General features: G+C 41.6%; 1 protein-coding gene across 1 annotated transcript in view; it reads left to right on the top strand.

Annotated features, from left to right (window-relative positions):
* Window positions 1–719: 719 nt before the first annotated feature.
* Window positions 720–25104, top strand: part of LOC115153832 (serine/threonine-protein kinase DCLK1) — a gene marked incomplete in the record, with an annotated part of 88292 nt that continues 63907 nt past the window's right edge. The window contains 3 exon segments of the mRNA XM_029699435.1: window positions 720–831; window positions 1784–2179; window positions 16635–16993. Coding sequence (XP_029555295.1) covers window positions 1819–2179; window positions 16635–16993 — 720 coding nt within the window.

Genomic DNA, 25104 nt, shown 5'->3' with positions numbered 1-25104 from the left:
GAGAGAGAGGTGGGATGGTCAGAACAGCAAATACAACAGGTGTAGACCTCACAGTGAAATGCTGAATACAACAGGTGTAGACCTTACCGTGAAGCCCATAATTAACCAACAATGCAGTTTTCAGAAAATAGAGTTTAAATTTGTTTTACTCAATAAACTAAAGTAATAAAAGAAAAAAAATAAGAAAAAAATGGTAACACAATAAAGTACAAATAATGAGGCTATATACTGGAGGTCCCTGTACCGAGTCAATGTACAGGAGACTATATACTGGAGATCCCTGTACCGAGTCGATGTACAGGAGGCTATATACTGGAGGTCCCTGTACCGAGTCAATTTACAGGAGGCTATATACTGGAGGTCCCTGTACCGAGTCAATGTACAGGAGGCAATATACAGGAGGTACTGAGTCAATGTACAGGAGGCAATATACAGGAGGTACTGAGTCAATTTACAGGAGGCTATATACATGAGGTAATGAGTCAATGTACAGGAGACTACATACAGGAGGTAATGAGTCAATGTACAATGTGCAGCGCATGAGGGGGCTGAGCGTGTCCGGGGCCAGTAGCACGAGCCCGAGGTGAGCCCAGCCTCCACGCACGCTCTCTCTCTCTCTCACGCACACACACACACTCATTGGTAGTGATGGTGGTGGAGGGGAGAAGGAAAAACAAAAGTGCGGGTCTGCGCTGTTCTGTGGTAGCTGGCGTGTCTGATCAACGGCCCCGAGTCTACACTTCTCCTGTTTACTGAAACCCATTCTTCTGTTTTCTGGGGAAATACACGCAGCAAGACTGGAGGCGACAGAATCCTTAGTGAATCACGTAGGTAAGCAAACTGTGAAAAACAATCATTTACTGCATTGATATAAGCAAAAAAACACAGCGCTTTTATCCATTTCGCTGTTCACTTGGCAAGTCAGTTAAAGAACACATTTACAATGACGGCCTGCCGGGGAACTGCCTTGTTCAGGGGAAGAAGAACAGATGTTTACCTTGTCAGCTCGGGGATTCGACCCGGCAACCTTTCGGTTACTGGCCCACGGCTCTAACTAGGCTACCTGCCGCCCCATTATTAGACGTGTGTCATTCACAAATCCGTCACTGTGGTAGAAAGTCATTTATTGATTCGTTGATATGACACTAATGTTGATCAGTTTGTACGAAACATTTGAAAGTGATCTCCATGCACGTAGTGGCCAATGTGAAACCTCTTATGATGTCAATTGGACACAATACAAAACAATGAAACATATATATTTTTTAGAAGTAATATTCATCTTTTTTTCTCATTCATATTTTTTTCAATTTTTTTTGTTGGTATTTGTTTGAATTGTAATCGAAGAGCGAATGACTTCATCAACAGTTGGATAGGTAATGAGTGTATTCAAGCGGAGACCCTCTGCATTATCTCTGCTCTGGTCTCTGTGCGCAGCATTTATATATCTATAAAGCAACAGAAAGCACATGGCTGTGGGACTAAGACCAGTCATTCATTCCCTGCTTCCCTTGCAACCCCATGACATACCATGCCTAGCCAAGCCTACTATACATAATCTGTCATTAGCAAGTTATTTTGAGACCGCGGACACTGGTCCTGGCTAACAGAGATAGACCGCGGCTTTCTGGACAATCCGGTTCATTGAAAGTAAAACGCGTGTTGTTTTGGACACCTTTTTTTTTTTTTTACACATTTTATCCGGAATACCTCTGATTATCACTGTACATGTTTGTTTAGTTGGTTACATTTTTTCGTCCTAATTATCTATTTATTTATTTAGATAGTGTAGCTGTGCTTGTGACCTTCGGCAGTGCGATGGAGCTGGACCATTTCGACGAGCGGGATAAGGCTCAGCGGAACAGCCGAGAAGGGGGCAGGCTGAACGGGGTGACCAGCCCTACACACAGCGCCCACTGCAGCCTCTACCGTTCCCGGACACTCAAGAACCTCAGCTCAGAGAAGAAGGCCAAGAAGGTCCGCTTCTACCGCAACGGGGACCGCTACTTTAACGGGATAGTGTACGCCATCTCAGTGGAGCGGTTCCGGTCGTTTGACGCGCTGCTGGCGGATCTAACCCGCTCTCTGTCTGATAATGTGAATCTGCCACAGGGCGTCAGGACCATTTACTCCGCGGACGGAACCAAAAAGATCACCAGCACCGATCAACTACTAGAGGGTAATATAATGCTGTTTACTCTGGTAAAGCTACTGATAGAGCTACTGTGTGGGCTCTCTCTGTCTCTCTCTCTGTCTCTCTGTCTCTGTCTCTCTCTCTGTCTCTCTCTCTCTGTCTCTCTCTCTCTCTGTCTCTCTCTCTGTCTCTCTCTCTCTGTCTCTCTCTCGCTGTCTCTCTCTGTCTCTCTCTGTCTCTCTCTCTCTCTCTGTCTGTCTCTCTCTCTGTCTCTCTCTCTGTCTCTGTCTCTCTCTCTGTCTCTGTCTCTCTCTCTCTCTCTCTCTGTCTCTCTCTCTCTCTCTCTCTCTCTGTCTCTCTCTCTCTCTCTCGCTGTCTCTCTCTGTCTCTCTCTCTCGCTGTCTCTCTCTGTCTCTCTCTCTCTCTCTCTCTCTCTCTCTCTCTCTCTCTCTCTGTCTCTCTCTGTCTCTCTCTCTCTCTCTCTCTGTCTCTCTCTCTCTGTCTCTCTCGCTCTGTCTCTCTCTCTCTCTCTCTCTCTCTCTCTCTCTCATTGGATCTGGGTATAGTTGATGATAATTTAGTGCCTATACACTGAGTGTACAAAACATTAAGAACAACTTTCTAATATTGAGTTGCGTTCCACAGGGATGTTGGCTCATGTTGACTCCAATGCTTCCCACAGTTGTGTCAAGTTGCCTGGATGTTCTTTGAGTGGTGGACCATTCTTGATACACACAGGAAACTGTTGAGCGTGAAAAACCCAGCAGCGTTGCAGTTCTTGACTCAAACCGTTGCACCTGGTACTTACTACCATACCCTGTTTAAAGGCACTTAAATATGTTGTCTTGCCCGTTCACCCTCTGAATGGTACACATACACAATCCATGTCTCAACTGTCTCAAGGCTGAAAAATCCTTCTTTAACTTGTCTCCTCCCCTTCACCTACACTGATTGAAGTGGATTTAACAGGTGACATCAATAAGGGATCATATCTTTCACCTGGATTCACCTGTTCAGTCTATATCATGGAAAGAGCAGGTATTCCTAATGTTTTGTACGCTCAGTGTAGATGAGTTGGTTGTTTAGCAACAAAACTGATGAGTTGGTTGTTTAGCAACAAAACCGACGGGTTGGTTGTTTAGCAACAAAACTGATGGGTTGGTTGTTTAGCAACAAAACTGATGGGTTGGTTATTTAGCAACAAAACTGACGGGTTGGTTGTTTAGCAACAAAACTGATGGGTTGGTTGTTTAACAACAAAACTGATGGGTTGGTTGTTTAGCAACAAAACTGACGGGTTGGTTGTTTAGCAACAAAACTGACGGGGTTGGCTTAGCTTGTTGACAACATGTAAATTATATTTACTCTCCAAATGTTTATTGAAAACAACATGAATCCATTGAACCAACACATGGACTTCTGCCCCATTGAAGAGTCCACACATCGTTGTTGTGATGTAGGTCTAATAACTCCTCCCATTGTGCAGAGGGAAGGACTATGATTGGTCAGATGGTAGCCAGTCATTTGCATCAAGATTGATACAATTCAGCTTCTAGAAGACAGTCAATGTATAAAATGACAAAAAATCCAATGCTTAAATGCATAGATGAGGTGACTAGACTAGGGCCGTATCCACATTATCATAGAGGTGACTAGACTAGGGCTGTATCCACATTGTCATAGAGGAGGTGACTAGACTAGGGCTGTATCCACATTGTTATAGAGGAGGTGACTAGACTAGGGCCGTATCCACATTGTCATAGAGGAGGTGACTAGACTAGGGCTGTATCCACATTATCATAGAGGTGACTAGACTAGGGCTGTATCCACATTGTCATAGAGGAGGTGACTAGACTAGGGCTGTATCCACATTGTTATAGAGGAGGTGACTAGACTAGGGCCGTATCCACATTGTCATAGAGGAGGTGACTAGACTAGGGCTGTATCCACATTATCATAGAGGAGGTGACTAGACTAGGGCCGTATCCACATTATCATAGAGGAGGTGACTAGACTAGGGCCGTATCCACATTATCATAGAGGTGACTAGGCTAGAGCCGTATCCACATTATCATAGAGGAGGTGACTAGACTAGGGCCGTATCCACATTGTCATAGAGGTGACTAGACTAGGGCCGTATCCACATTGTTATAGAGGTGACTAGACTAGGGCCGTATCCACATTATCATAGAGGAGGTGACTAGACTAGGGCCGTATCCACATTATCATAGAGCTGACTAGACTAGGGCCATATCCACATTATCATAGAGGAGGTGACTAGACTAGGGCCGTATCCACATTATCATAGAGGAGGTGACTAGACTAGGGCCGTATCCACATTATCATAGAGGAGGTGACTAGACTAGGGCCGTATCCACATTATCATAGAGGTGACTAGACTAGGGCCGTATCCACATGGTCATTTAGTGTCTTCAGAAAGTATTCGGACCCCTAGACTTTTTCCACATTTTGTTACGTTAGTCTTTTTCTAAAATTGATTGAAATGTTTTTTCTCCTCAACAGTCTACACCCAATACCCCATAATGACAAAGCAAAAACAGGTTTATATAAATCTTTGCAATTTTTTGGGGACATTTACATAATTATTCAGACCCTTTACTTTGTTACTTTGTTGAAGAACCTTTGGCAGCGATTACAGCCTCCAGTCTTCTTGGGTATGACGCTACAAGCTTGGCACACCTGTATTTGGGGAATTCCTGCCATTCCTCTCTGCAGATCCTCTCAAGCTCTGTCAGGTTGGATCAGGAGTGTTGCTGCACAGTTATTCTCAGGTCTCTCCAGAGATGTTCGATCGGGTTCAAGTCCGGGCTCTGGCTGGGCTCTGGCCACTGGCCACTAAAGGACGTTTAAAAACTTCTCCCGAAGCCACTCCTGCGTTGTCTTGGCTCTGTGCTTAGGGTCATTGTCCTGTTGGAAGGTGAACCTTCACCCCAGTCTGACGTCCCGAGCGCTCTGGAGCAGGTTTTCATCAAGGATCTCTCTGTACTTTGCTCCGTTCATCTTTTCCTTGATCCTGACTAGTCTCCCAGTCCCTGCTGCTGAAAAACTTCCACAAAGCATGATGCTACCATCACCATGCTTCACCGTAGGGATGGTGCCAGGTTTCCTCGAGACTTGACGCTTGGCTTTCAGGCCAAAGAGTTCAATCTTGGTTTCATCAGACCAGAGAATCTTGTTTCTCATGGTCTGAGAGTCTTTAGGTGCCTTTTTGCAAACTCCAAGTTGGCTGTCATGTGCCTTTTACTGAGGAGTGACTTCCGTCTGGCCACTCCACCATTAAAATAGCTTTTTGGATGAAGCACATTTTGCAATATTCTAAGTACATAGCCCAGCCATCACGGGCTAGCTATTTAGACACCCGGCAAGTTTAGCCTTCACCAAAATCAGATTTACTATAAGAAAAATTTTATTACCTTCCTGTTCTTCGTCAGAATGCACTCCCAGGACTTCTACTTCAATAACAAATGTTGGTTTGGTCCCAAATAATCCATCGTTTTATCCAAACAGCGGCGTTTTGTTCGTGCGTTCTAGACACTATCCGAAATGGTAAATCAGGGTCGTGCGCATGGCGCATTTCGTGACAAAAAAATTCTAAATATTCCATTACCGTACTTCGAAGCAGGTCAACCGCTGTTTAAAATCAATTTTTATGCAATTTATCTCGTAACAAAGCGATAATATTCCGACCGGGAATCTGCGTTTCGGTAAATAGAGGGAAAAACAGAAAGACAGGGGCGGCCAGTGCACGAGCCTAAGCCCTTTGTCTTCTGATAGACCACTTAGCAAAAGCGCTCGTGTGTTTCAGCCAGGGCTTTGAATTACGTCATTCAGGTTTTTCCCGGGCTCTGAGAGCCCATTGGAGCCGTAGGAAGTGTCACGTAACAGCAGAGATCCTTTGTAATGAATAGAGATGACAAAGCAAGCCAATAAATGGTCAGACAGGCACTTCCTGTAAAGGAATCTCTCAGGTTTTTGCCTGCCATATGAGTTCTGTTATACTCACAGACACCATTCAAACAGTTTTAGAAACTTTAGGGTGTTTTCTATCCATATCTAATAAGTATATGCATATTCTAGTTACTGGGTAGGAGTGGTAACCAGATTAAATCGGGTACGTTTTTTATCCAGCCGTGTAAATACTGCCCCCTAGCCCTAACAGGTTTTAAGGCCTGATTGGTATAGTGCTGCAGAGATGGTTGTCCTTCTGGAAGGTTCTCCCATCTCCACAGATGAACTAGTGCTACGGGGTGATAGTCATTTAGTTCATCTTTGCTTTCTTGGGTACAGGAACAATGGTAGCCATCATGAAGCATGTGGGGACAACGGACTGGGATAGGGATTTATTGAATATGTCCGTAAACACACCAGCCAGCTGGTCTGCGCATGCTCTGAGGACCGTCTGGGCCTGCAGCCTTGCGAGGGTTATCACGTTTAAATGTTTTACTCACATTGGCCAAGGAGAAGGAGAGCCCACAGGTTTTGGTAGCGGGCCGCGTCGGTGGCATTGTATTGTCCTCAAAGTGAGCAAAGAAGTTGTTTAATTTGTCTGGAAGCAAGACGTCGTTGTCCGTGACAGGGCTGGTTTTCTTTTTGTAGTCCGTGATTGTCTGTAGACCCTGCCACATACGTCTCGTGTAAGAGACAAATTAATTAAATTGCGACTCCACTTTGTCTCTGTACTGACGTTTTGCCTGTTTGATTGCCTTACGGAGGGAATAACTACACTGTTTGTATTCATTTACATTTACATTTATGTCATTTAGCAGATGCTCTTATCCAGAGCGACTTACAAATTGGTGCATTCACCTTATGATATCCAGTGGAACAACCACTTTTTAACAGAACATCTATATCATTTTTTTTGGGGGGGGTTAGAAGGATTACTATATCCTATCCCAGGTATTCCTTAAAGAGGTGGGGTTTCAGGTGTCTTCGGAAGGTGGTGATTGACTCCGCTGTCCTGGCGTCGTGAGGGAGCTTGTTCCACCATTGGGGTGCCAGAGCAGCGAACAGTTTTGACTGGGCTGAGCGGGAACTGTCCTTCTGCAGCGGTAGGAGGGCCAGCAGGCCAGAGGTGGATGAACGCAGTGCCCTTGTTTGGGTGTATTCGGTCATGTTTCCAGTCGCCTTGCCGTGATTAAATGCGGTGGTAGGTGCTTTCAGTTTTGCGCGAATGCTGCCATCAATCCACAGTTTCTGGTTAGGGAAGGTTTTAATAGTCACAGTGGGTACAACATCTCCAATAAACTTCCTTATAAACTCGCTCACCGAGTCAGTGTATACAGTGGGGGAAAAAAGTATTTGATCCCCTGCTGATTTTGTACGTTTGCCCACTTACAAAGAAATAATCAGTCTATAATTTTAATGGTAGGTTTATTTGAACAGTGAGAGACAGAATAACAACAAAAAAATCCAGAAAAACGCATGTCATTTTCTAACATTTTTGACATGCGTTTTTCTGGATTTTTCTGTTGTTAATCTGTCTCTCCCTGTTCAAATAAACCTACCATTAAAATTATAGGCTGATCCTTTCTTTATCAGTGGGCAAACGTACAAAATCAGCAGGGGATCAAATACTTTTTCCCTCCACTGTATGTCAATGTTACTCTCTGAGGCTATCTGGAACATATCCCAGTCTACTTGATCTGAACAATATTGGAGCGTGGAATCTGATTGGTCAGACTAGCGTTGGATAAATCTAAGCAAGGGTGTTTCCTGTTTTAGTTTCTGCCTATTGGAAGAAGATGGAGTCATGGTCGAATTTGTCAAAAGGAAGGCGGGGATAGGGCCTTGTATGCATCGCGGAAGTTAGAGCAGCAATGGTCAAACGTCTTACTCGCTCGTGTACTGCAATCGGTATGCTGATAGAATTTAGGTAGCCTTGTTCTCAGATTAGCTTTGTTAACCTCTCTGGGGTATGTGGGACGAACTCGTCCCACCTACGTAACAGCTACTGAAATTCCAGTGGCGCGATTTTTGAATCGTTAGAAATACTATTACTTCAATTTCTCAAACATATGACTATTTTACAGCTATTTAAAGACAAGAATCTCGTTAATCTAACCCCACTGTCCGATTTCAAAAAGGCTTTACAACGAAAGCAAACATTAGATTATGTCAGCAGAGTGCCCAGCCAGAAAAAATCAGACACCCATTTTTCAAGCTAGCATATCATGTCACATAAACCCAAACCACAGCTAAATGCAGCACTAACCTTTGATGATCTTCATCAGATGACACACCTAGGACATTGTGTTATACAATACATGCATGTCTGTTCAATCAAGTTCATATTTATATCAAAAAACAGCTTTTTGCATTAGCATGTGACGTTCAGAAAAAGCATAACCCCCGCAAACTTCCGGGGAATTTACTAACAGTTTGCTAAATTACTCACGATAAACGTTCACAAAAAGCATAACAATTATTTTAAGAATTATAGATACATTACTCCTCTATGCACTCGATATGTCCGATTTTAAAATAGCTTTTCGGAATGAAGCACATTTTGCAATAATCTAAGTACATAGCCCGGCATTACAGGGCTAGCTATTTAGATACCCACCCAGGTCAGCCTCCACCAAAATCACATTTCCTATAAGAAAAATGTTCTTACCTTGCTTGTTCTTCATCAGAATACACTGCCAGGACTTCTACTTCAATAACAAATGTTGGTTTGGTCCCAAATAATCCATCGTTATATCCAAACAGCGACGTTTTGTTCGTGAGTTCTAGACACTATCAGAATGCTTCTTCACGGTCCCGCGCATGGCGCATTGGCGTGTCAAAAATGTCTAAATATTCCATTACCGTACTTCGAAGCATGTCAACCGCTGTTTAAAACCAATTTTTATGCCATTTAACTCGTAGATAAGTGATAATATTCCGACCGGGAGTATGCATTGAGCCTAAACAGCCGAATAAAATTTATCCTCAGGAGCGACTCGTGCACGCGCCTCATTCAAAGGTCCTCGGAGCAGCCACTTACAAAAGGTGATAATGTGTTTCAGCCTGAGGCTCCCTCGTAAACCTTCAGTTATTTCCCGGGCTCTGAGAGCCTATCGGAGCCCTGGGAATTGTCACGTTACAGCTAAGATCCTTACTTTTCAATAAAAAGATGCATGACGCACGACTCCTTGTCAGACAGGGTACTTCCTGCTTGAAACCTTGTCAGGTTTTTGCCTGCCATAGGAGTTCTGTTATACTCACAGACACCATTCAAACAGTTTTAGAAAATTCAGAGTGTTTTCTATCCAAACCTGAACAATAATATGCATATTCTAGCTTCTGAGTTGGTGTAGGAGGCAGTTAAAAATGGGAACATATTTTTTCCAAAATTCTCAATACTGCCCCCTAGCCCAGACAGGTTAAAATCCCCAGCTACAATAAATGCAGCCTCAGGATATATGGTTTCCAGTTTGCATAAAGTCCAGGGAAGTTCCTTGATGGCCATCTTGGTATCCGCTTGTGGGGGATATACACAGCTGTGACGATAACCGAGGAGAGTTCTCTTGGGAGATAATACGGTCGGCATTTTATTGTGAGGAATTCCAGGTCAGGTGAACAGAAGGACTTGAGTTCCTGTATGTTGTTATGGTTACCCCATGAGTCATTAATCATGAAACATACACCCCCGTCCTTCTTCTTACCAGAGAGAAGTTTGTTGTGTTTGGGGCGATGCACTGAGAATCCCGTTGGCTGTACGGACTCCAACAGCATGTCCTCAGCTAGTTTCCGTGAAACAGACTTTGTTACAATCCCGGATATCTCTTTGGAAAGCAACTCTTGCCCTGATTTTGTTGACTTTGTTAACTAGGGACTGGACATTAGCAAGTAATATATTGGGAAGCGGTGGGTTGTGTGCGCGCCTCCGAAGCCTCACTAGAAGACTGCTCCGGTTCCCTCTCCTCCGGCGGCGTTGTTTTGGGTCGGCCTCTGGAATGAGTACAAATTCCCTGGGAGGTGCAGACAAAGGATCCGCTTTGGGAAAGTCGTATTTCTGGTCGTAGTGCTGGTTGTGCTGGTAAGTTGATGTCTCTCTGATATCCAATAGTTCTTCCCTGCTGTATGTAATAACACAAGGTTTTCTGGGCTAACAATGTAAGAAATAATACAAACATAAAACAAAATACTGCAGTTTCCTAAGAACTAGAAGCAAAGATGCCATCTCTATCGGTGCCATCTTGGAATCTTATTCTTGGTCACCTCCCTGACCAAGGCCTTTCTCTCCCCTGATTGCTCAGTTTGGCCGGGCGGCCAGCTCTAGGAAGATTCTTGGTGGTTCCAAACTACTTGCATTTAAGAACGATGGAGGCCACTGTGTTCTTGGGGACCTTCAATGCTGCAGACATTTTTTGGTACCCTTCCTCAGATCTGTGTACGAACAATTCCTTCAACCTCATGGCTTGGTTTTTGCTCTGACATGCACTGTCAACTGTGGGACCTTATATAGACAGGTGTGTGCCTTTCCAAATCATGTCCAACCAATTGAAAATTCCATAGCTGGACTCCAAGCAAGTTGTAGAAACATCTCAAGGACGATCAATGGAAACAGGATAAACCTGAGCTCAATATCGAGTCTCATAGCGAAGGATCTGAATACTTATGTAGAGAATATATTTATGTTTTTTATATTTAATACATTTGCAGAAATGTTAAAAACATTGTTTTCGCTTTCTCATTATGGGGTATACTGATGTCATTATGGGGTATTGTGTGTAGATTGCTTAGGATTTGTATTTATTTAATCAATTTTAGAATAAGGCTGTAACGTAACAAAATGTTGAAAAAGTCAAGGGGTCTGAATACTTTCCAAATACACTGTACCTTCACACTAACCTTGTGCCATACAGGGATATTTCGGTAATACTGTTACTGAACACAAGGGGCGCTATGTTCAAACTCTATTGTGCCTCTGTAATCTGTAGGTTGGCAATGCTAACAACTACATGTAAAAGCACATAGAGAATGTTAACTAAATGCTAGTGAGCGCATTGCAAAAACATATTATACAGTCTTTGCCCTAAACTATTTGTAGGACAGACATCCCAGATCCAAAAATTATACAAGTAACTCAAAAATGCTACTCACAGGTTGCTGCACACTCAAAACAAATATTAGCCAGCAAGGCTCTTGATCCAAAAGGGGATTCTCTACCAAGCGAAGCATGATTTTGGAAGACGCTAACCACTTAGCTAGGTAGCTAACTAGCTACTAAATTAGCACACCAAATGCACAACTGCAGAGCATTTAGCACATTCTAGACAGCTAACTTAATAGTTAGAAGATACCTAGCTGGCAAACATTGAATTGTGAATTCCCTACTGTAACTAGATCACCTGGAGCATACTGGACAATAGAGAGTGACTCACAAGGCCCCGGTCTCTGTGACTGGGGACCACCAGGAAGCTTCATAATGAAAAATGATGTGAAAGATGAACTGAAGAAGGTATTCATCTTTATCTCATAACGAATCGAATAATAACGTATTGAATAATAATGTATTGAAAAATAACGTATTGAATAATAACGTAGTGAATAATAACGTATTGAATAATAACGTATTGAATAGTAACGTATTGAATAATAACGTATTGTATAATAGCGTATTGAATAATAACGTATTGAATAATAACGTAGTGAATAATAACGTATTGAATAATAACGTAGTGAATAGTAACGTATTGAATAATAACGTAGTGAATAATAACGTAGTGAATAATAACGTATTGAATAGTAACGTATTGAATAATAACGCAGTGAATAATAACGTATTGAATAATAACGTATTGAATAGTAACGTATAATAAAGTATAGAATAATAACGTATTGAATAATAACATATTGAATAATAACGTATTATAACGTAGTGAATAGTAACGTATTGAATAGTAACGTATTATAACGTAGTGAATAATAACGTATTGAATAGTAACGTATAATAACGTATTGAATAATAACGTAGTGAATAATAACGTATTGAATAATAACGTATTGAATAGTAACGTATTGAATAATAACGTAGTGAATAATAACGTAGTGAATAATAACGTATTGAATAGTAACGTATTGAATAGTAACGCAGTGAATAATAACGTATTGAATAATAACGTATTGAATAGTAACATATAATAAAGTATAGAATAATAACGTATTGAATAATAACGTATTGAATAATAACATATTGAATAATAACGTATTATAACGTAGTGAATAGTAACGTATTGAATAGTAACGTATTATAACGTAGTGAATAATAACGTATTGAATAGTAACGTATAATAACGTATTGAATAATAACGTAGTGAATAATAACGTATTGAATAATAACGTATTGAATAGTAACGTATTGAATAATAACGTATTGAATAATAACGTATTGAATAATAACGTAGTGAATAATAACGTATTGAATAATAACGTATTGAATAGTAACGTATTGAATAGTAACGCAGTGAATAATAACGTATTGAATAATAACGTATTGAATAGTAACGTATAATAACATATAGAATAATAACGTATTGAATAATAACGTATTGAATAATAACGTATTATAACGTAGTGAATAGTAACGTATTGAATAGTAACGTATTATAACGTAGTGAATAATAACGTATTGAATAGTAACGTATAATAACGTATTGAATAATAACGTATTGAATAGTAACGTATAATAGCGTATTGAATAGTAACGTATTGAATAATAACGTATAGTAACGTATTGAATAGTAACGTATTGAATAATAACGTATTGAATAGTAACGTATTGAATAATAACGTATAGTAACGTATTGAATAATAACGTATTGAATAATAACGTATTGAATAGTAACGTATTGAATAATAACGTATAGTAACGTATTGAATAATAACGTATTGAATAATAACGTATTGAATAGTAACGTATTGAATAATAACGTATTGAATAGTAACGTATTGAATAGTAACGTAGTGAATAGTAATGTATTGAATAATAACGTATAGTAACGTATTGAATAGTAACGTATTGTATAATTACGTATTGAATAGTAACGTATTGAATAATAATGTATTGAATAATAACGTATTGAATAATAACGTATTGAATAATAACGTATTGAATAATAACGTATTGAATAGTAACGTATTGAATAATAACGTATTATAACGTAGTGAATAGTAACGTATTGAATAGTAACGTATAATAACGTATTGAATAGTAACGTATTGAATAATAATGTATTGAATAATAACGTATTGAATAGTAACGTATAATAACGTATTGAATAATAACGTATTGAATAATAACGTATTGAATAGTAACGTATTGAATAATAACGTATTGAATAGTAACGTATTGAATAGTAACGTATTGAATAGTAACGTATTGAATAGTAACGTATAATAACGTAGTGAATAGTAACGTATTGAATAATAACGTATAATAACGTAGTGAATAGTAACGTATTGAATAGTAACGTATAATAACGTATTGAATAGTAACGTATTGAATAGTAACGTATAATAACGTATTGAATAGTAACGTATTGAATAGTAACGTATTGAATAATAACGTATTGAATAGTAACGTATTGAATAATAACGTATTGAATAGTAACGTATTGAATAGTAACGTATTGAATAATAACGTATTGAATAATAACGTATTGTATAATAACGTATTCAATAGTAACGTATTGAATAATAACGTATTGAATAGTAACGCAGTGAATAGTAACGTATTGAATAGTAACGTATTGAATAATAACGTATTATAACGTATTGAATAATAACGTATTGAATAGTAACGTATTGAATAGTAACGCAGTGAATAGTAACGTATTGAATAGTAACGTATTGAATAATAACGTATTATAACGTATTGAATAATAACGTACTGAATAGTAACGTATTGAATAGTAACGCAGTGAATAGTAACGTATTGAATAGTAACGTATTGAATAATAACGTATTGAATAATAACGTATTGAATAGTAACGTATTGAATAGTAACGTATTGAATAATAACGTATTGAATAATAACGTATTGAATAATAACGTATTGAGTAGTAACGCAGTGAATAGTAACGTATTGAATAATAACGTATTATAACGTATTGAATAATAACGTATTGAATAGTAACGTATTGAATAATAACGTATTGAATAATAACGTATTGAATAGTAACGTATAATAACGTATTGAATAATAACGTATTGAATAATAACGTATTGAATAGTAACGTATTGAATAGTAACGTATTGAATAACAACGTATTAAATAATAACGTATTGAATAGTAACGTATTGAATAATAACGTAGTGAATAATAACGTATTGAATAATAACGTAGTGAATAATAACGTATTGAATAATAACGTATTGAATAATAACGTATTGAATAATAACGTATTGAATAGTAACGTATTGAATAGTAACGTATTGAATAATAACGTAGTAAATAATAACGTATTGAATAATAACGTAGTAAATAGTAACGTATTGAATAGTAACGTATTGAATAATAACGTATTGAATAATAACGTATTGAATAATAAAGTATTGAATAACAACGTATTGAATAATAACGTATTGAATAGTAACGTATTGAATAATAACGTAGTGAATAATAACTTATTGAATAATAACGTATTGAATAATAACGTATTGAATAGTAATGTATTGAATAATAACGTAGTAAATAATAACGTATTGAATAATAACGTAGTAAATAGTAACGTATTGAATAGTAACGTATTGAATAATAACGTATTGAATAATAACGTAGTGAATAATAACGTAGTGAATAATAACGTATTGAATAATAACGTATTGAATAATAACGTATAATAACGTAGTGAATAATAACGTATAATTACGTAGTGAATAATAACGTATTGAATAATAACGTATTGAATAATAACGTATTGAATAATAACGTATTGAATAATAACGTATTGAATAGTAACGTATTGAATAGTAACGTATTGAATAGTAACGTATAAGAATGTATTGAATAGTAACGTATAATAACGTATTGAATAGTAACGTATTGAATAATAACGTATTGAATAGTAACGTATAATAACGTATTGAATATTAACGTATTGAATAGTAACGTATTGAATAGTAACGTATAATAACGTAGTGAATAGTAACGTATAATAACGTATTGTTTAATAACGTGTTGAATAATAACGTATTGAATAGTAACGTATTGAATAGTAACGTATTGAATAATAACGTCTTGAATAATAACGTATTGAATAATAACGTATTGAATAATAACGTGTTGAATAATAACGTATTGAATAATAACGTATTGAATAGTAACGCAGTGAATAGTAACGTATTGAATAATAACGTATTATAACGTATTGAATAATAACGTATTGAATAGTAACGTATTGAATAATAACGTATTGAATAGTAACGTATTGAATAATAATGTATTGAATAATAACGTATAATAACGTATTGAATAGTAACGTATTGAATAATAACGTAGTGAATAGTAATGTATTGAATAATAACGTATTGAATAGTAACATATTGAATAGTAATGTATTGAATAATAACGTATTGAATAGTAACGTATTGAATAATAACGTATTGAATAGTAACGTATTGAATAATAACGTATAGTAACGTATTGAATAGTAACGTATAATAACGTATTGAATAATAACGTATTGAATAATAACGTATAATAACGTATTGAATAGTAACGTATTGAATAATAACGTATTGAATAATAACGTATTGAATAGTAACGTATAGTAACGTATTGAATAATAACGTATTGAATAATAACGTATTGAATAATAACGTATTGAATAGTAACGTAGTGAATAATAATGTATTGCACACGTTGACTGCAGGTATTCACTTAAAAAGTAGATACAACAACAAAAAAACATCGAAGAAATAGTTTCAATGTTATTTAAAAATCGTCCCATGGCTATTTCCAAATACTTCTCCCTGTCTCTCTCCCCCTATCTCCCCCTCCCCTTCTCCCTGTCTCTCTCCCCTCCCCTTCTCCCTGTCTCTCTCCTCCTCTCCTTCTCCCTGTCTCTCTCCCCCTCCCCTTCTCCCTGTCTCTCTCCCCCTCTCCTTCTCCCTGTTTTCCCCCCCCTCTCCTTCTCCCTGTCTCTCTCCCCCTCTCCTTCTCCCTGTCTCTCTCCCCCTCCCCTTCTCCCTGTCTCTCTCCCCCTCTCCTTCTCCCTGTCTCTCTCCCCCTCTCCTTCTCCCTGTCTCTCTCCCCCTCTCCTTCTCCCTGTCTCTCTCCCCCTCCCCTTCTCCCTGTCTCTCTCCCCCTCTCCTTCTCCCTGTCTCTCTCCCCCTCTCCTTCTCCCTGTCTCTCTCCCCCTCTCCTTCTCCCTGTCTCTCTCCCCGTCTCCTTCTCCCTGTCTCTCTCCCCGTCTCCTTCTCCCTGTCTCTCTCCCCTATCTCCCCCTCCCCTTCTCCCTGTCTCTCTCCTCTATCGCCCCCTCCTCAGGCGAGAGCTACGTGTGTGGCTCCATCGAGGTCTTCAAGAAGCTCGACTACACCAAGAACGTCAACCCCAACTGGTCTGTGAACGTCAAAGCTTCGTCTGCGGCAGCCGCCCGCGGGCCCCCTTCTCTGGGCAGCTCCAAGGCCGGACCTCCAGACACCCGGGACCAGGGGGTGAAGGATTTTATCCGGCCCAAGCTGGTGACGGTGGTGCGGAGCGGGGTGAAGCCCAGGAAGGCTGTACGGATTCTGCTCAATAAGAAGACGGCCCATTCATACGAACAGGTCCTCACCGACATCACGGAGGCCGTCAAACTGGACTCTGGAGTGGTGAAGAGGATCTATACACTGGATGGGAAACAGGTGAGAGATGGGGAGAAAGAGAGAATGGGAGAGGGGAGAAAGAGAGAATGGGAGAGGGGAGAAGAGAGAATGGGGGAGGGGAGAAAGAGAGAAAGGGAGAGGGGAGAAAGAGAGAATGTGAGAGGGGAGAAAGAGAGGATTCATAAACGTTCATAAATGTCTGTCAGCTGATTTCTACCCATCTGTCCTGCTGTCTATCTACAATGTTGTTATGGTTGGGATTCAACAGGGACGATACGATATGTTTTACGTTTCTCACCATTTTTTCCTCCATCACTGATGTTGTTGTGTCATTTTTAGAAAGACAAAGATAGAGAGGGATATATATATATAGATATATATGGAGAGAAAAGTATAGCGGTAGAGAGAGAGAGGTATAGAAAACGGGATATATATTATTCCAGTTTGCATAAAGTCCAGTAAAGTTCCTTGATGGCCATCTTGGTATCCGCTTGCGGGGGGAATATACACGGCTGTGACGATAACCGAGGAGAGTTCTCTTAGGAGATAATACGGTTGGCATTTGATTGTGAGGAATTCTAGGTCAGGTGAACAAAAGGACTTGAGTTCTTGTATGTTGTTACGGTTACACCATGAGTCGTTAATCATGAAACATACACCACCGTCCTTCTTCTTACCGGAGAGATGTTTGTTCCTGTCGCCGAGATGCACTGAAAATCCCGTTGGCTGTACGGGAGAGAGAGACAGAGAGAGGTAGAGAGAGAGAGAGACATGTAAACATACAGTGGGGAGAACAAGTATTTGATACACACCAAAATAACTTATTGTATATGTGTGTGTGTTTGTGATAGGGTCGTGTGTGTGTTTGTGATGGGGTCATGTGTGTGTGTGTGATGGGGTCGTGTGTGTGTGTTTGTGATGGGGTCGTGTGTTTGTGTGTGTGTTTGTGTGTGTGTTTGTGTGTGGTGTGTGTGTGTGTGTGTGATGGGGTCATGTGTGTGTGTGTTTGTGATGGGGTCGTGGGTGTGATAGGATTGTGATGGGATCGTGTGTTTGTGTGTGTGTTTGTGTGTGTGTTTGTGTGTGGTGTGTGTGTGTGTGTGATGGGGTCATGTGTGTGTGTGTTTGTAATGGGGCTGTGTGTGTGTTTGTGATGGGGTCGTGTGTGTGTGTGTTTGTAATGGGGCTGTGTGTGTGTTTGTGATGGGGTCGTGTGTGTGTGTGTGCGTTTGTGACGGGGTCGTGGGTTGGGTGGCTCCCTGCTGTGTGACACTGTGTCCCCTTTATATCTCTCTCTCTCTTTCTCCCTCGCTCCTAACTCTCTCCCTCTGTCTTGGGTCTTTCTCCCTCGCTCCCTCGCTCCTAACTCTCTCCCTCTGTCTTGGTCTTTCTCCCTCGCTCCCTCGCTCCTAACTCTCTCCCTCTGTCTTGGTCTTTCTCCCTCGCTCCCCCCTCTCTCCGTCTGTCTTGGTCTTTCTCCCTCGCTCCCTCGCTCCCCCCTCTCTCCCTCTGTCTTGGTCTTTCTCCCTCGCTCCTACCTCTCTCCCTCTGTCTTGGTCTTTCTCCCTCGCTCCCCCCTCTCTCCCTCTGTCTTGGTCTTTCTCCCTCGCTCCCTCGCTCCCCCCTCTCTCCCTCTGTCTTGGTCTTTCTCCCTCGCTCCCTCGCTCCCCCCTCTCTCCCTCTGTCTTGGTCTTTCTCCCTCGCTCCCTTGCTCCACCTCTCTCCCTCTGTCTTGGTCTTTCTCCCTCGCTCCCTCGCTCCACCTCTCTCCCTCTGTCTTGGTCTTTCTCCCTCGCTCCTACCTCTCTCCCTCTGTCTTGGTCTTTCTCCTTCGCCCCCCCCCCCACACTCTCCCTCTCTTGTTCGTTGTCTTCAATTCAATTTCAATTTAAGGGGCTTTATTGGCATGGGAAACATACAGTTGAAGTCGGAAGTTTACATACAGTTAGGTTGGAGTCATTCAAATTCGTTTTTCAACCACAACACAAATTTCTTGTTAACAAACTATAGTTTTGGCAAGTCGGTTAGGACATCTACTTTGTGCATGACACAAGTCATTTTTCCAACAATTGTTTACAGACAGATTATTTCTCTTATAATTCATTGTATCACAATTCCAGTGGGTCAGAAGTTTACATACACTAAGTTGACTGTGCCTTTAATAAACAGCTTGGAAAGTTCCAGAAAACAATGTCATGGCTTTAGAAGCTTCTGATCATCATTTGACATCATTTGTGTCAATTGGAGGTGTACCTGTGGATGTATTTCAAGGCCTACCTTCAAACTCAGTGCCTCTTTGCTTGATGTCATGGGAAAATCAAAAGAAATCACCCAATACCTCAGAAAAATATTGTAGACCTCCACAAGTCTGGTTCAGTATAAACACCATGGGACCACGCAGCCGTCATACCGCTCAGGAAGGAGACGCGTTCAGTCTCCTAGAGATGAACGTACTTTGGTGTGAAAAGTGCAAATCAATCCCAGAACAACAGCAAAGGACCTTGTGAAGATGCTGGAGGAAACAGGTACAAAAGTATCTATATCCACAGTAAAACGAGTCCTATATCGACATAACCTGAAAGGCTGCTCAGCAAGCCACTGCTCCAAAACCGCCAAAAAAAAGCCAGACTATGGTTTGCAACTGCACATGGGGACAAAAATAGTACTTTTTGGATAAATGTCCTCTGTTCTGATGAAACAAAAATAGAACCGTTTGGCCATAATGACCATCGTTATGTTTGGAGGAAAAAGGCGGAGGCTTGCAAGCTGAAGAACACCATCCCAACCGTGAAGCACGGGGGTGGCAGCATCATGTTATGGGGGTGCTTTGCTGCAGGAGGGACTGGTGCACGTCACAAAATAGATGGCATCATGAGGATGGAAAATAATGTGGATATATTGAAGCAACATCTCAAGACATCAGTCAGGAAGTTAAAGATTGGTCGCAAATGAGTCTTCTAAATGGACAATGACCCATAGCATACTTCCAAAGTTGTGGCAAAATGGCTTAAGGACAACAAAGTCAAGGTTTTGGAGTGGCCATCACAAAGCCCTGACCTCAATCCTATAGAACATTTGTGGGCAAAACTGAAAAAGCGTGTGCGAGCAAGGAGGCCTACAAACCTGACTCAGTTACACCAGCTCTGTCAGGAGGAATGGGCCAAAATTCACCCAACTTATTGTGAGAAGCTTGTGGAAGGCTCCCCGAAACATTTGACCCGAGTTAAACAATTTAAAGGCAATGCTACCAAATACTAATTGAGTGTATGTAAACTTCTGACCCACTGGGAATGTGATGTTAGACATAAAAGCTGAAATAAATCATTCTCTCTACTATTATTCTGACATTACAAATAAAGTTTTGATCCTAACTGACCTAAGACAGGTCATTTTTACTAGGATTAAATGTCAGGAATTGTGAAAAACTGAGTATAACTGAGTATTTGGCAAAGGTGTATGTAAACTTCTGACTTCAACTGTATGTTTACATTGCCAAAGCAAATTAAGTAGATAATAAACAGAAGTGAAATAACCATTTTTTATTTTTTTTCAAAGAATAAAGACATTTCAAATGTCATATTATTACATTTACATTTACATTTAAGTCATTTAGCAGACGCTCTTATCCAGAGCGACTTACAAATTGGTGCATTCACCTTATGATATCCAGTGGAAGAACCACTTTACAATAGTGCATCTAAATCTTTTAAGGGGGGGGGGGGTTAGAAGGATTACTTTATCCTATCCCAGGTATTCCTTAAAGAGGTGGGGTTTCAGGTGTCTCTGGAAGGTGGTGATTGACTCCGCTGTCCTGGCGTCGTGAGGGAGCTTGTTCCACCATTGGGGTGCCAGAGCAGTGAACAGTTTTGACTGGGCTGAGCGGGAACTGTGCTTCCTCAGAGGTAGGGAGGCGAGCAGGCCAGAGGTGGATGAACGCAGTGCCCTTGTTTGGGTGTAGGGCCTGATCAGAGCCTGAAGGTACGGAGGTGCCGTTCCCCTCACAGCTCCGTAGGCAAGCACCATGGTCTTGTAGCGGATGCGAGCTTCAACTGGAAGCCAGTGGAGAGAGCGGAGGAGCGGGGTGATGTGAGAGAACTTGGGAAGGTTGAACACCAGACAGGCTGCGGCGTTCTGGATGAGTTGTAGGGGTTTAATGGCACAGGCAGGGAGCCCAGCCAACAGCGAGTTGCAGTAATCCAGACGGGAGATGACAAGTGCCTGGATTAGGACCTGCGCCGCTTCCTGTGTGAGGCAGGGTCGTACTCTGCGAATGTTGTAGAGCATGAACCTACAGGATCGGGTCACCGCCTTGATGTTAGTGGAGAACGACAGGGTGTTGTCCAGGGTCACGCCAAGGTTCTTAGCACTCTGAGAGGAGGACACAATGGAGTTGTCAACCGTGATGGCGAGATCATGGAACGGGCAGTCCTTCCCCGGGAGGAAGAGCAGCTCCGTCTTGCCGAGGTTTAGCTTGAGGTGGTGATCCATCATCCACACTGATATGTCTGCCAGACATGCAGAGATGCGATTCGCCACCTGGTTATCAGAAGGGGGAAAGGAGAAGATTAATTGTGTGTCGTCTGCATAGCAATGATAGGAGAGACCATGTGAGGATATGACAGAGCCAAGTGACTTGGTGTATAGCGAGAATAGGAGAGGGCCTAGAACAGAGCCCTGGGGGACACCAGTTATGTGCAAATAGTTAAAGTACAAAAGGGAAAATAAATAAACATAAATATGTTCTGGTGTTTGTTCTTCACTGGTTGACCTTTTCTTGTGGCAACAGGCCAGCCATCCATCCAGCCAGCCAGCCAGCCAGCCAGCTAGCCATCCATCCATCCATCCATCCATCCATCCAGCTAGCCAGCCAGCCAGCCAGTTAGCCAGCTAGCCAGCCAGCCAGTTAGCCAGCTAGCCAGCCATCCAGCCAGCCATCCATCCATCCAGCCAACTAGCCAGCCATCCAGCCATCCAGCTAGCCATCCAGCCAGCAATCCAGCCATCCAGCTAGCCATCTAGCCATCCATCCAGCCAGCTAGCCATCCAGCCAGCCATCCAGCCATCCAGCTAGCCATCCAGCTAGCCATCCAGCTAGCCATCCAGCCAGCCATCCAGCCATCCAGCTAGCCATCCAGCTAGCCATCCATCCAGCCATCCATCCATACAGCCAGCCAGCCAGCTAGACATCCATCCATCCATCCAGCCAGCCAGTTAGCCAGCTAGCCAGCCATCCAGCCATCCAGCCAGCCAGTCATTCAGGTATCCAGATCCCCTTGTCATCCCAACTAACACTCTGTGGTGCGTACTGTAAAATCCTCAGGATCAGGTTTTCCTTGAGAAATCTCCTGCTGTGGATCAGACTGTGCTTTAATACAATGAAATGGCACCCTATTCCCTACATAGTACACTACTTTAGACCAGAGCCCTATGGCACCCTATTCCCTACATAGTACACTACTTTAGACCAGAGCCCTATGGCACCCTATTCCCTATATAGTACACTACTTCAGACCAGAGCCCTATAGAACCCTATTCCCTACATAGTACACTACTTTAGACCAGAGCCCTATGGCACCCTATTCGCTATATAGTGCACTACTTTAGACCAGAGCCCTATGGAACCCTATTCCCTATATAGTGCACTACTTTAGACCAGAGCCCTATGGCACCCTATTCCCTATATATAGTACACTACTTTAGACCAGAGCCCTATGGCACCCTATTCCCTATATAGTGCACTACTTTTGACCAGAGCCTTATGGCACTATAGGGAATAGGGTGGCATTACAGATGCAGTCTGTAAGATTAGAGTATAGATGTTGTTCACCCTCAGTCACAGGAGGTAAGACTATTATGGGTTATATATAGACCAGCTCCTAATGATTGGGCCCGTAGACATGGTAACAGGCTTCCAGATGGGCTGGGAAACCCGCTTAGTCAGTGCAGTAAAACAAAAAGAGAGAGAGAGAGAGAATGGGGGACAGGGAGAGATGGAGGGGGACAGGGAGTGATGGAGGGGGACAGGGAGAGATGGAGGGGGACAGGGAGTGATGGAGGGGGACAGGGAGAGATGGAGGGGGACAGGGATAGATGGAGGGGGACAGGGAGAGATGGAGGCGGACAGGGAGAGATGGAGGGGGTCAGGGAGAGATGGAGGGGGGGTTCAGGGAGAGATGGAGGGGTCAGGGAGAGATGGAGGGAGACAGGGAGAGATGGAGGGGGTCAGGGAGAGATGGAGGTGGTCAGGGAGAGAGATGGAGGGGACATGGAGTAATGGGGGTCAGGGAGAGATGGAGGTGGGTCAGGGAGAGAGATGGAGGGGACATGGAGTAATGGGGTCAGGGAGAGATGGAGGTGGGTCAGGGAGAGAGATGGAGGAGAGAGGGAAAGTTAGTGATTAATTTCCAGTGGATATTGGCATAATTTGTTTCATAACTGAATGTAGACTGACCCAGTCGCAGACCCCCCATTATGCATGCCGTGGCCATAGCTTTGGTAGTGAATAGATCAAAGCAGAGCTGCAGTGGTAAAACAATAGGTGGGTAAACGCTGATGGCCATTCGCTGTGAATAAAGTATCGAGGCCAGTATGTGTGACCGCAATAGGTACAGCGCCTTCAGAAAGTATTCACACCCCTTTTGACTTTTTCCAAATTTTGTTGTGTTACAGGATGATTTTGTGTCAGTGATCTATACATACTGTAGTACCCCATAATATCAAAGTGGAATTATGTATTTTCTAAATGTTTACGAATTAATTACAAAATGAAAAAGCTGAAATGTCTTAAGTCAATAAGTATTCAACCAAGCCTAAATAACTTCAGGAGTAAAAATGTGCATAACAAGTCACATAATATGACATAATATGTTTTATGTTTCACGCATTCACTCTGTGTGCAATAATAGTGTTTAACATGGCTTCTGAATGACTACCTCGTCTCTGTACCTCCACACATACAATTATCTGTCAGGTCCCTCAGTCGAGGAGGGAATTTCAAACACAGATTCAACCACAAAGACCAGGGAGGTTTTCCCAATACCTATCAAAGAAGGGCACCTATTGGCAGATGGGTAAAAAAAAAAAAGAAACAGACATTGAATATCCCTTTGAGCATGGTGAAGTTATTAATTACACTTTGGATGGTGTATCAATACACCCAGTCACTACAAATGTCACGTCCTGACCAGTAAAGGGGTTATTTGTTATTATAGTTTGGTCAGGACGTGGCAGAGGGTATTTGTTTTATATGGTTTGGGGTGTGTGTGTATGTAGAGGGGTGTTTGATTTATGTATTCCGGGGTTTTGGTCATTGTTCTATGTTTGTATATTTCTATGTCTGTTCTAGGGTGTTTAGATCTGTGTTTAGGTAATTGGGATTGGGGCCTTCAATTGGAGTCAGCTGTCTATCGTTGCCTCTGATTGAAGGTCCTATAATTAGGGATGTGTTTGTCATGGGAATGGTGGGAGGTTGTTCTTTGCATAGATGTGTGTTGCCTGCAAGACTGTTTGTCGTCGGTTCGTTTTCTTGTTTTGGTAAATAAACATGAGCATTCACGTACCCGCTGTGCCTTGGTCCTCGCTGTGCCTTGGTCCTCGCTGTGCCTTGGTCCTCGCTGTGCCTTGGTCCTCGCTGTGCCTTGGTCCTTTCACTACGACGACCGTTACAACAAAGATACAGGCGTCCTTCCTAACTCAGTTGCCGGAGAGGAAGGAAACAGCTCAGGGATTTCACCATGAGGCTAATGGTGACTTTAAAATAGTTACAGTTTTAATGGCTGTGATTGGAGAAAACTGAGGATGGATCAACAACATTGTAGTTACTCCACAATACTAACCTAAATGACAGAGTGAAAAGAATGACGCTTGTACAGAATAAAAAATATTCCAAAACATGCATCTTGTATGCAACAAGACACCAAAGTAGCACTGCAAACACATGTGGCAAAGAAATTAAGGGCAGCAGGTAGCCTAGCACTTAATATCATTGGGACAGTAACCAGAAGGTTGCTGGTTCAAATCCCAGTGCCGACTAGCTTAAAAATCTTGAGTAAAGCGCTTAACCCTAATTGCTCTTGGATAAGACTGTCTGCTAAATGAATAAAATGTACTTTCTGAAGGAACTGTCACTTTATAAAACTCGATGAGCTACG

Source organism: Salmo trutta, chromosome 19 (assembly GCF_901001165.1).
Source record: "Salmo trutta chromosome 19, fSalTru1.1, whole genome shotgun sequence".
NCBI lineage: Eukaryota > Metazoa > Chordata > Actinopteri > Salmoniformes > Salmonidae > Salmo > Salmo trutta.
Note: the sequence above shows the minus strand (reverse complement) of the source record. Positions and strands in the feature narration are given on the sequence as shown.